The sequence below is a fragment of the Malurus melanocephalus genome, unplaced genomic scaffold (assembly GCF_030028575.1).
Source record: "Malurus melanocephalus ecotype Western Australia unplaced genomic scaffold, MMel_1.1 scaffold_96, whole genome shotgun sequence".
NCBI lineage: Eukaryota > Metazoa > Chordata > Aves > Passeriformes > Maluridae > Malurus > Malurus melanocephalus.
In genome coordinates this window covers 687,340-699,338 of record NW_026623328.1, presented here as the reverse complement: position 1 = coordinate 699,338, position 11,999 = coordinate 687,340, and the positions used below count along the sequence as shown (strand labels likewise).

Here is an 11,999-nt window from a genome sequence, read left to right as displayed (position 1 = left end):
GCTGCCCGGGCCGGCGGGGCGGGCCCGCACTACAAGTCCCGAGAGGCGGCGGGCGCGGGCCGAGCCGCTCCGCTCCGCTCCCTGCGCGGCCCCGGGGCTGCTCCGCGGCGGCTGAGGCGATGCCGGCGGCGGGCTCGGAGGGGGAGGAGGGTTCGGCCGGGGAGCAGCCCGGCCCCGGCACCTCCAAGCTCTGCGGGTACCTGCAGAAGCTGTCGGGCAAGGGGCCCCTGCGTGGCTTCCGCAGCCGCTGGTTCGTGTTCGACCCCCGCCGCTGCTACCTCTACTACTTCAAGGGGCCGCAGGACCCGCTGCCCCTGGGGCACCTGGACATCGCCTCCGCCTGCTTCAGCTACCACCAGCCCGAGGCCGGCGCGGCCGCCGCGGGGGACGAGCCCGCCGCCTTCGAGGTGCACAGCCCCGGCGGCGCCGTCGCCGTGCTCAAGGTAGGCCCGGGGCGGGCAGGACTCGTCCCCGCTCCTGWGCGGGACCTGTCCCCATCCTCATCTCCGCTGCTGCCCGGGACCCGTCCCTTCGCGGTGCTGTCCGTGCCCTCGGCGCCGGGCACCGCCCGCGGTACCGCCCCGGCTGGCCGGGCTCCTCCGCCGCGTCCGTGCGGGCTTGTGCAAGAAGGAAGGTGCTGTTTCGCAAACGCCCGGGGGATCGGCACTGCCGGGCTGTCCCCGGCCTTAGCTGCGTCTTTATCCTTTACCATTTTGTGTTTGCAGTGCTCCTGTGAGGGGGACGAAATGAGCATGGGCTGAGCGGGTTCTATGCAGTCGTCTGGGCAGAAAAAAGATTTCTGAAGAAATCTGGTGGGTTATGGTTTTGGAAGTAGAGAGGGAGTGGTCGGGTTCCAGTTTTGGGGTGTTTATTTTGAAAAGATCCTGCGTGGCAGGAGTTTGCGTCTAGGCTGCTTCAGGAGGAAGGAAGAGGAGGGAGAATTGTTTCCTGATAGTAGCAGAGGCTGCTTATCGCATTGTCTGTTCAAGGACTCAGACTTTGGTAGGACAAGAGGTAAACGTTAGGATTTTTTTGCATATCTTTCCTCTATTGTTATGCCTAGGAAAGAAAAACAAACGAGGAAGCAATTTTCACTGTATAAAGAAGTATAAAAGAAATTTTCCTTAGTATCCATTACTTTTTATTTCTCTTGAGCATATGTGTCCTTCGAGGAACGTTCTTCTGGATAGAATGTAACTTTTCATGTGAACAGTGTACTTTCTGAGCAACATCCTGAATATTAGAACATAATCCATTAAGTGTTAAACAGGAGAGCTTACGGKTGAATGCTGGAAAATACCTCTTACACAATTAACAGTGAAGATCTGAGCAGTGATAATACCTTCTGGGATTGTGGAGTGTGAGTGTATGAAGCTCTTCAGCATTCTGTTTTGATAGGTGTAAATGTCAAAATAGAGACTCATTAATATGCTTTAGTAGAGAATAAGAAATTTATTTAACTAGAAAACAAATACAGTAATAATTTTAACTATATTTTCTTACATAAAAGCAGTGTAATCAGTGAGTTTGCTTGCAATCACATGTGAAAGCTACCTTTGTAAAGCTGTAAAAGATTTTACTGCTTTCAATGAGTCTGCCTTTATAGGCCGAGTGTTTGTGTTATGGGCATTAAAACTCCAGACTTAGTGTAAGCTTTGATTTTTGATAGTTCAAGGACGTTCTGTTTGTTTTAATTAGCATCTAGTGATTTTTGATTTTTATATGGAAACCTTCAGAAAAATTCTGTTTTGAGGATGCTTCTTGAATAGGAGAGCTTTTCTTGAGAAACACGGGATTTGTGATTAAGACTGCAATGTGAAATACTATCTGCTACTTGTGTAATAAAAAGGTCTTTCAGGCAATATTTTGACAGCAGCCTTGGGKGCCTTCTGCACCCTCTGCCTGTGCATGAAAACACAAATCATACACAGCACTGATGCACAAATGTAAGATGTGGGGAGGTTCCTTTTTTTGATTTTTATTGGTATTTTTTAGTCTTTTAGTTACTGCTCTGCCCATATTTGATGTGTTAATTTTTTTCCCGGTGCACTCTAGGAAAGAACCTGCATAGATTGGAGCTTTCCTCCTGTTTCCCTTATGAGGATTGAAAAATGGTGCCAGTTAAGAAAGTCAAATTAATTTCTGCAATTAGCAGAAAAAGATAATTTTGTGTTGTGTACCTCATATATTGGGRTGCCCTAAAGCAGCCAAGTGATTGTCCATAAAAATGCTCTTGTGTTATAAGTATTTATATGGTAAGTAAGGAGTTAATGAAAACCTTGAGGGATAGTGCCTGACCAACTGTGGCTGTGTCATTCACCAAGGAATAAGGTTTTCACAGCTGAAATTAATTTTCTTCTGTCCAACATCATAGTTCTTTAACGCCTTTAAAACACCCTTCAGCTAACTTAGGTATAGGTAGAATTACAAATTAATTCAAGATGGTAACTGAAAAAAACCAAACAATCCAAACTGTCTCCCTGCCCCCATAATCCAGCCCTTGTTGAAAAAAAAAAAAAAATTTAATATATCAAGAAAACATTACACACAGAGCACGAGGAATAAAGTCAAGTCAAATGTATTCTTCAGCCTGTAACTCACATGCTTTCTTTCCCTCAATTTGCTGCTTGCTCAAAATTTCCACATCTCGTGATTTGGCCTTTCCCATTCAGTATTATAGACTGAGAAGGGCAATAAAATAAGCTACTGGAATTCCAGATTGTGATGATGCTGCTATTGAGGAATGCRTTATTTCTTATAATGCCTCAGTTTCTTGTTAATGTAAGGATTCCATCATCTGGATTGCTCAGTCTTTTGTCAGGTAATGGGAGCTGAGAACTCCATGATGTACTCAAACTTTGTTTCTCATATAGCAATTTGAGAAAAAATATACTGCAGCCTTTACAGCMAATAAAGCAAATTTCAGAGCTGTAGATAACCAGCTTGCCACTTGTGTGATTGTGGGTTTTCTGTACATTTCTAGCTGGTAGAACACAGCAGAAGAGGCTAAGTGTGTGTAAAAATCTCTTCAATTTAAATATATATAATATATTAGATGCCATCCCTTTAGGTAAAGGAGCACAGAAAATTGTGTACTTTATGAATTATGGATCAATTATGTTTGAGAATATTTTCATGGAAAGGCATGCAAATASTGATCCTGTAAATACTTGCTGTAACACAGAATGCTGGTAGTATAATCAAGTGAACATTTGGCTATGTTTGCACAGCAACATCTCTCATTAAAGGGGGAAATAATTAACATTATGAATATATAGAAATGAACAAAGGCATCTTTTCTCATTTATTTTTAAAGCAGTATCTTGTAGTGACACATTTTGCATGCTTCAGAATCAGAGGAGCTCTGGGCACTGATGCTGGACTGTGTGCCTGGTCCCTTCTGTGTGGGTATCTTCCCTGTGAACAGTGGTGAATTGGGAGAGGAACAGAAATTGCACAGACTTGTGAAAGAAAAAAAACAACTTTGGGCTATTGGCCAAGTGTAAGCATTGCAGACACTGCAGATTTTGGAGCCCAGAAGCTTGAAAGCATTGGACACCAAACTTGCTGAAGTGAGTGGCTGAGGAGCAGTCACTGTAATTTGTCATTGCTCTCGAAGGATGCACTGGTGATCAGCGTTGGGGGCTTGAGCTTGAGCAGTTTCACTGCAGGTCCTGACACCTCTGTAATCCAACTCAGTATAGGAGGAAGCTCAGCAGAGAGGGTGGTTTGTTGTCTGAGCTGATGCTTTTGCTTTAAACTTTGCTGGTTAGTGGTTGCAATGCTTTAATTAAGTTGGGCTGCCCTCCAGACAGCCATCTGGCTCCAGATTTGCTGTTTGAGCATAGCAGGAATTGTAAATCTTAAGAAATGCAAACTTTCTGGTGGTGTTCCCTTTTACAGAGTAGCTTGAGGGAGAGTTTGTCTGTGTTCAGAAACGTAGCAAGAGTTTTCATGAGATTTTTCAAAATGTGAGGCCTGCTTGTTTCATTTCTTTGGACTCTTCTTTAGTGTTTCAAGTTGGCAAACTTACAGCGCCAGTGGGTCCAGGTAGAGGATGCCAGTGCCTGGGTGTTTTCCTCAAATAATTCTTCTGTTTGTGTTTATTACGTGTGCATCAGAAGGTGACAGTTTTACATCATTCTTAGTGGCAGACTGTAGGGGACTTTCAAAAATTAAATGACAGTAATTTTCCATTGTTTAAGTTGAAAACTACATAGTACTGTATGACTCTTCACTTAAGAGTGTCTTTGACTCCTACAGTTGCCTGAAAGTTTGCCCCAGGATACTTACAGTAGTTCCTTATTTCACACCACTTTGGGTGACATTCGTGGTAGTTTTTCTTCTCAGAGAAATGCATCCATTAAAATGTTAAAATGCARTGAGGAAGCCCCTTAGCAATAAGTACCAGTAAGGATTTGTTGCTTGTTGTGACATTGATTGGTGCTGTRCTGAAGTAAGTGTTCCGACTCTGATTTGCAGACAATAGCAAAATACTCAGAAAAGTCTTTAGAAGTGGAGCAAGCATTCCTTTCTTTCAGAGATAAAGTGGATTTAAAAATATGCTTCCAAATTAATGCTCTTTATGATTAGGGGAAGAGGAAGATTTAAGTATTCTTTGTGTGCCTCTTGGTTTTGGTTTTTTTTTAACAGTTCATTTGAATAACAGCTCCAAAGATTAATTTTGTTTATACAAAACTAATTTTAATAGAGATTTTCAGAAAGCTCTTTTATTTGTAAATAACTTAGATGCATTTAATAAAAAACTGCTCAAAAGGAGTGGAAAACTCTGTAAGAGAAGGATCTTATACGGGAGGGAAGGAAGGCAGGATTACAGACAMGGAGCAACAGGAGGGTACTGAGTAATTATTGGGAAAATTACTTAAAGCAGGGGGGATGAGGAACTTGTACTGCTTTGCCTTTCCACTTTCTGTTGAAGGATTGGAGCTGCTGCCTGGCCCTGCGTGGAACAACAACATCGCCTGTGCAGCTCAGTGGAGAAAAAAGGGCAGGTGGGAATTGAAAAGCAACAAGGGGCAATTCCAATAAAATCGAATCACGGCTCTCTGAAGGTGACTGTGGAGAGAATAATGGGACTAATTGTGAGAGAGGTTCATTAAGTTCAAGAAGTCACGGGCAGAAGTTAATTGTAGGTATAACTTAGATTGATTGCCAGTGGATTGCCTCATTAGCTGTGTTGTGGTAACAAAGTGAACCACTTGAGCACTGCATCCTGTGTTAGTGGAAGCTCTTTGAATTCTCGGTGGTTTTCTGCTGGAGCTTGGTAAAACATTGCTTTACACGGCCTGTGTGCAGGTGTATCCTGAGGAAGTGTAAGCTCTCAAATTTACCCGAAGTGAAGACTTGTCACTGCCTAAACCTCCAAAGGAAATACTTTTGTGTGAGGTATAGAGGGGAGATGTTTACTCCTGGCAAGAAGTGACTGTAGTCTGTAGACTTGAAGTCCTGCTGCTGTGGTGATCATTCCCAAACTGCCAGAGGTAGCTGCGGGGATTGGCATTTCCCAGTGTCCAGTTCTTTGGCACTTCCAAACCATTCTTTACCCTATGTATTTTTAATGAGGGAAACGGTTTTCTCTGGCTTCCTGTGAACAAGCAAGCAAGARTATGTGAGGCTGATTTCAGTTTCAGATTAGAAGCATCTTGGTTACATATCTTTCTTACCAACTGAGAAAAKTGGATCTGCAGTGTCCTCATGTATCACTGGTTTGTTTCACTATTTATGAATGTCGATTGGATTTATGTATTTTGTATCCTACCTCGTGCATGATGTACTCAGAGGAGCTGAAGCAGCAGCTTCCGGAATAACTGAGGTTTTCTGCTTTAACTTGCACGGTGCTTTGGAGCCATTGGCTGTAGCATGTCATTGATGTTAAAGCTCGTAGAGGTACAAAAAGCCAAATGATAAAATAAAAATCTGTCTCTCCCATTGCTAAACTAAGATTGCAAATTGCAGAGCTAGAGAGAGCACCCTGAGGAAGCATCAGTTCTTTTYTTGCTGTGCTGTTTGTGCTTTGTCTTGTCATTAGCTGCTGTTGGGGCCAAAATATAATGGCCAATGAATCTTCAATTTGATTAGACCAAGATGTTCTTGTGAAAAATGAGGTCAGTTCTCTGCCATTACTCTGCTTTCTGCAGCACTCACTGTATTTCTTTTGTAAGGAAATATGTGGTTTTTCATTCTTTTGCAGCTGTGCCTTGCACAGGTATCTTCATAAGTTGAGATAAACAGAACAGGAAACTATTTAGAATTATCTTTAAAGAGTAAACAGTCATTTTTTTCATAGCTAATGCCACCAAGCACTTGGGAGAAGGTCGGAGGAAGGCTAGCTAAAAGATAAGCACTMCATGTGCTTAGAAGCCAAAGGAGGTGTGGGAGTATCTTCTGACCRGTGTTAACTTTTTGTTCCTCAGCAGTTCGTGTTAGCAGGTCAGGTGCTTGTCCTGGACTGGCAGCTGAGGATGTGTGGTGGAATAACAGTAACTTCTCCGTGAGAGCATGTGCAGTGTCAGATACCATCACTTTTCTCTTCCTGGGTTTATGTATTGTCATTTGACATGYTGTGATTCAAGATGGGTTTGAATTCTTCCTCACTTACTGGCCATTCACATTTTTGACTGTAGTCTTGTAGATTTACATTTATTTTGGATTTTTTTTTTGTTTTAAATACAATTTTTCTACAGAAGCTGGTTAGCTCATGGGATCATCAGAAAATACAGTATGTAGATTTAGTCATTAAAGTAAGAGGCATTGCAATATATTATTCATTTGTTGCTTTTTGCTGGTAAGAAAGCAAGTTAAAAGAAAATAGGAATCTTCCTGAGTGTGTATGGGATTTTTTTCAATAGTGTAGATTTACAGTTATGTGTTCAAACAGTGCTTTGTGTGTAAAATAAAAGATGCTGCTGCAATTTCTAATGTTTGAGTGTAAAACTGAAGAAAAAGAATGCATGGGACTACTCCTAATAGAAGATTTTGGGCATGAGGATCAGAGTATGCATTTGAGTACAAGATGCACCTGGTGCATTGGTGGTTATTTCTTTTAAGACATACTGATTTTGAGTGATGATACCTTRGTGATCTGCTAATCTGGGTCAAGTTTATTATTGCACTTGGAATTAGTGTGTTCATGTACCAAGGAGGAGCAGAGATCTCAATCAGCTCTCTGGTTCTGTGTCCTCCAGGCTGCAACTCGTCAGGACATGACCTATTGGCTGCAGGAGCTGCAGCAGAAGAGGTGGGAATACTGCAACAACCTCGACGCAGCAAAAAGGGACAGCCGCACATCCCCTACACCAAGTGACTTTTCCAAAGGTCTTGTTGCCAAAGACAACCCTGGTACGTTGGGAACTCGTTGTCAGTTTATCCGTGCAAGGCTGGGGTAGAGAACAGAGAGCTTTTCGTCCATCTGTATATCAAGTAACTCTATGTAAACTTTGCATATGCTACAATTACCTAACATTAATGTAATTTTATGTGGGAGRATTTCATATCTCTTACAAAATATGTTGATTCCTTGAAAAACAGATTTTTAGAAATGAAGTAAAATAGAGTAGTCTTATGAGTAGGTTTCATTAAGTACAGCTTAGATTAGGTGAATTGTCCTTTAGTGGCTGCAGTATCTTAGAAAGTTAGTGTGCTAAGTGTCCTGAGATGTAAACCACAGTTTTTAATGGGAATAAGWAAATTTTGCATTCTGAAGTACCATAATTTGTTCCTGAGAAAATATGGTGTGATAGATCTGTGATAAAATGTCTTGCCTTTCAAAACTGAAAGACAGTTTGCACTGATATTACGTAAGTGAAATTCAAACTCTGAAATACCTTTAGGTAAGGGAAATGTAATTCTAGACTAATGTCAGATTTATGAAAATGTCTATGCATTATACAAAGTTATCCTATAATTTTTAATACATTGTGCAGSCTCTTCTGATTTTGTTTTATTCCTGACTCCTTATGGAAATTGATTCCTTGCTGATTTCTGTTATCCATAAATAAGACCGAGTAAAATCCTGTTCTATGCCAAGTTAGGCATTAGTAAGGCTATCTTGGATGTCAGCAGTCTTGAGGTCAGACATGTTTCATCCCCAGACGTCACATTTGGTTGATGTCGCTTTGCTCCTGCTGCAGACCCAGCCGCACTGAGCTCTTGTCACACCTTCTGCCCTCCCTGGTTCAGATCCTGCTGCAGTGTCACCCTTTGACTCGATCTGCTGCTCTCCTTTGGAGAATGTGCAGCTTATGGCTGCTTGCTCAGCACAGCCGGCCTCCCGTGTGTTTGCTGGGGCTCAGCCTGGCCTTTCAGCCACTGCAGGCAGTCCCTGCTGGAAGCAGAGCCCAGCTCCTCCCTTGAGCTGCTGCAGGGCTGACCCTGCCAAGTGCTGTGATCAGCCTTTCCTCCAGCTTAGGTTTTAGTCAGTGCACTTTCCAGAAGTGGTTTGCTGTAGGGACAGATGAGTGTCAGGATAGGCCCAAGAGAATTATTGGCAATGCCAAGTGGGATGGTTTGGGACTGCCTTTCTGGCAGCAGCCAGTCTGCCTAGCAGCTTGTCAAACTACGCTCCAGAGCACGTGTACTGGTGGGCAAAAATCTGAGTGTTGGAAAAGGGAGCAGCCTTTGCCTCCTCAGCCCTTTGTCTTTCTGCCTTCGGCCTCTTGTTCTCTGCTGCACGGGCTCCCCTTTCTTGCTGTGTTTAACTGACCCTGTGCTGAGTAGGTTGAGTTCCAATCTTATCCAAAAGGGAGGCCTTTTTTCCATTTCTGYTGGATTAACGAGTGGGATATGTTTACTGTGTAGTCAGGTGACTTGCACAGCTGCTGGACAGGAGGCAGTGAGGCACCGTGGCTAAATACAGGAAGGCAGAGTAAGGGAGCAGACAGTCCTGCGCTCCTGGCAGCAGAGTGTGGGATCACACTGGCTCTAAAATGTAACTTGGCCACAAAATCTGTTCATTCTTGTTTGTGCTGCTTCTCTCAGAGCTCAGGTACACTGTGAAATGAGCCTGCTGTCACTGCAGCATGTGCAGCTACTGTTCCCTCACGCCTGTTCTGCATCACATCCAGTCATTTAATCACTGATCTGGTATTTTCCTTTCCTGCAAGTCATTGGGGGCTTTCTGGATGAACAAGCTGAACCTCCTTGTGTGATTTAAAAAAAGAAATTACTATCATTATTATGCCCAGGACAAGGAATGTAAACATAGAGTGCATGGGCTGAGTAGGCCAATTCCTTTCAGGGGCAGCCTGCAGTTGAACTGCATTATGTAGAATTTGGAGCTGCATCTAGAGTATCTCATTTTCTAGGACAAATCACAGTGGTGACTCTTTTCATCCACTAAGGTATTTAAGCAGGGATTTCTTTGGGGAAAAATGCAAAGAGCCAGAATCATTGATGGTTGTTTCTTCTTTTTGATCAAGTGCTCCAAGAGTTTTCTCTAGAGTTACGGGATTCTGCAAGGCTCTGGTTTCATGTTGATGACTAAGATATGTGTCTTTTGGCGCTTTTTTCTTTTTTTTTTTTTTTTTTTTTTTTTTTTTGAAGAAGTGATTGTGCATGCAGGGATGTGCTTTATACTGGTGCATAGAAATGGGTTTACTTTGTTAGTCCTTGAGTACAGATGCTGTCACTGATGTTTTAAGTGGGGAAGTAATCTGTCTTCAGTCCTAACCCAGAACTGCTTGCTGTAGCCTTGCCTGTTTTGTCCTCCCCCAATCCTTTCCTCTCCCAATTCAGAAATCTGGWCTAACTGGAACATACACAAAGCTAGATACTGCTTTGTGGATAAACCTTGAAAGGTTTTAAGAACATTCAATGTAGTAAAAATGGGGGGTTTGGTTTTATTTTTTTGTTGTTGGTTTGAGATTTCTGATTATTTAACTTTGTAGTTAAAACATACTTACTATCTTTCCTCTTCATTAGACAGCAACTATGATCCCAAGTTTACTTTYATGTAAGCTATTTTAGCTCAACTGTGTTCAGTTCAAACAGCCATGGTCCAACAGAACTTGAAATTCCCTTTGGCTGATAAGGCCCTGAAGCATCTATTCATAAGAGTCAAGGCAGTGTAACTTGTACCTCTATTTGAAACATGACAYGATACATTTCTGTGTCAGATACCATTTTCCAAGGGTTTGAGAGATTTGTAGCATCAGTGATCTTTTATAYTTCATATTTTTCATCACAGAATGTTCTTTCTGCTTCTGACCTTTGATTCTTGATAAAAGTAACCCTCTGCTGAGTAATTAGGAGGGGGGTAAAGCTTGCTTAAAGATGGTCTTGCTGCCGGGTGCCAAGTGATTGTCGGAGCAAAGGCTGAAAGACTTACCAGTGACAAAAGGGGGCATCATAATTTCCTAGGGTTTTATTTAAGTCAGAGCCCATCCCATGTGTTACTTTCTAATATAAATGCTGAATCAAGTCTGAGAGTGTTGTCAAAAAATGTTTAATCCACTTCAGTAATTTGTGAATCATAGAGAGAAGAATCTGAGAATTGCATTTGGGCTTGTTTAACTTGCCTTTCAGAGGATTTGTGGAAGGCTGTGAACCACTTTGTGCTTCTCTATAATGTTTTTGCTCTTTGTTGTATGTTCTATATGCCAGATTTTTTTGTGCCTCTGCTTGCTGGAGGTACAAAGCACCAGTCAAGGTTAGTGGAGACCCTGAGGTAGCACAGACACTGCAGGTTCTGTGTTTGACTGTGTGGTGTGTTGGAGGCCTGGCTGGCTCGGTGGCATCAGCTTGGATCCTCTGGACTCTGTCAGCTGTGGCTCAGGGCTGGTGCCTGTGGAGTTGTTCTGAGCCTGTGGGGTTTTGCTGGTGTGTGCAGGGCTGTGCTGCAGCTCTGCACGGTCTGGGCATGGGCCCCACACTCAATCAAGTGCACAGGAGAGTTGGGGAATTGGTGTGGGGGTAGCTTCACTTGCTGCCCTGCTTGGCTCAGGGGAGGATGGTAGTCCTGCTGCTGCATAACTGAGCATCTCCGGTCATCGGTTCCTGTTTGCTGCACTGGGATCTTCTGCCCCTGTGCCTTGCTGGGGACCCTTGAGATTCCAGCTATAGTGGTCGAGTTCTGCTGCACCCCGTCTACAGCTGCGGGATTCTGCTTGTGTTTTTGCCCATCTGGCCGTTCTGGGGTTTCTTGCTGTCCAGAGGAGCACCCAGATCGGTGCTTTTCCCCCCTGTGAGTTTGCAGAGGAACTTTTCTCCATCCACCTCTGCCGGTTTGTGCCCGTCCTTGGCCATTGGGAGATCTGAGCCAGCCGGGACCCGCTCCACAGCGCCCCCTGCAGCCGGGGGGAATCATCGCACCCGCCCTGCCCAGCCGGGAGCCAACAGCGCCCCTGCCGGCTGGGATTGGAACTGCACCAAAGGGGAGGCTGTGTCTCTGTRAGGCTGKCACTGGKYTTGGGACTGGGCTGGTTGTTTTTATCGTTGTTGTTACTTGTTTCACCTTGTTATACATATTAGTAAAAACTGTTAYTCCCTTTTACCCATATTCTTGCCTGAAAGCCYGTGATTTTCAAAGCTRTAAYAATTCGGAGGGAAGKGGGRTCCCTGCCTTCATTGGCAAACWCCTGTCTTTSAAACCAAGACAGGGATGGATTGAGGAGTAGCTGCATTCAGCTTCAGCAGAGCTGTGAGACCCTCTCTGATGCAGTGGGTGTGTGATGTGTCTGCAGAGCCTGTGCCAGTGTTCTTGGCTCTGCCAACGCCCAGCGTGGATTGGCACAGAGCTGCCTCAGGTCTGTAAAGCTCACTGACTTGCAGCAGCACTGTCACTTTCTGGATGAATAACTTACAGCATGAAAGCTCTGTCAGTGTTTTTGTGACACTGCTCTGGACTTCTGATAAACCTGAGCTTGTTTTACAGAGGGGTTTTGTAGGTTAATTTAATGAATCCACTTTAGTTTTTACGCTTTATAGCTGCTTAAGCTAGATGAATCAATATTGGCTAATTCTAATAATGCAATAAAGCTTGG

General features: G+C 43.6%; 1 protein-coding gene across 4 annotated transcripts in view; it reads left to right on the top strand.

Annotated features, from left to right (window-relative positions):
- TBC1D2B (TBC1 domain family member 2B) overlaps window positions 1-11,999 on the top strand; it is a 40,679-nt gene that overhangs the window by 11,994 nt on the left and 16,686 nt on the right. For 2 of the 4 annotated variants that reach the window (XM_057368678.1, XM_057368677.1), the window contains exons 1-2: window positions 46-443; window positions 7,206-7,359. In XM_057368678.1, the coding sequence (XP_057224661.1) occupies window positions 120-443; window positions 7,206-7,359 (478 nt within the window). In that variant the 5' untranslated portion in view covers window positions 46-119. Of the gene's footprint in view, window positions 1-45; window positions 444-701; window positions 813-7,205; window positions 7,360-11,999 lie in introns of those variants that run through there. The other 2 variants (XM_057368680.1, XM_057368679.1) reach the window with 2 other exon arrangements.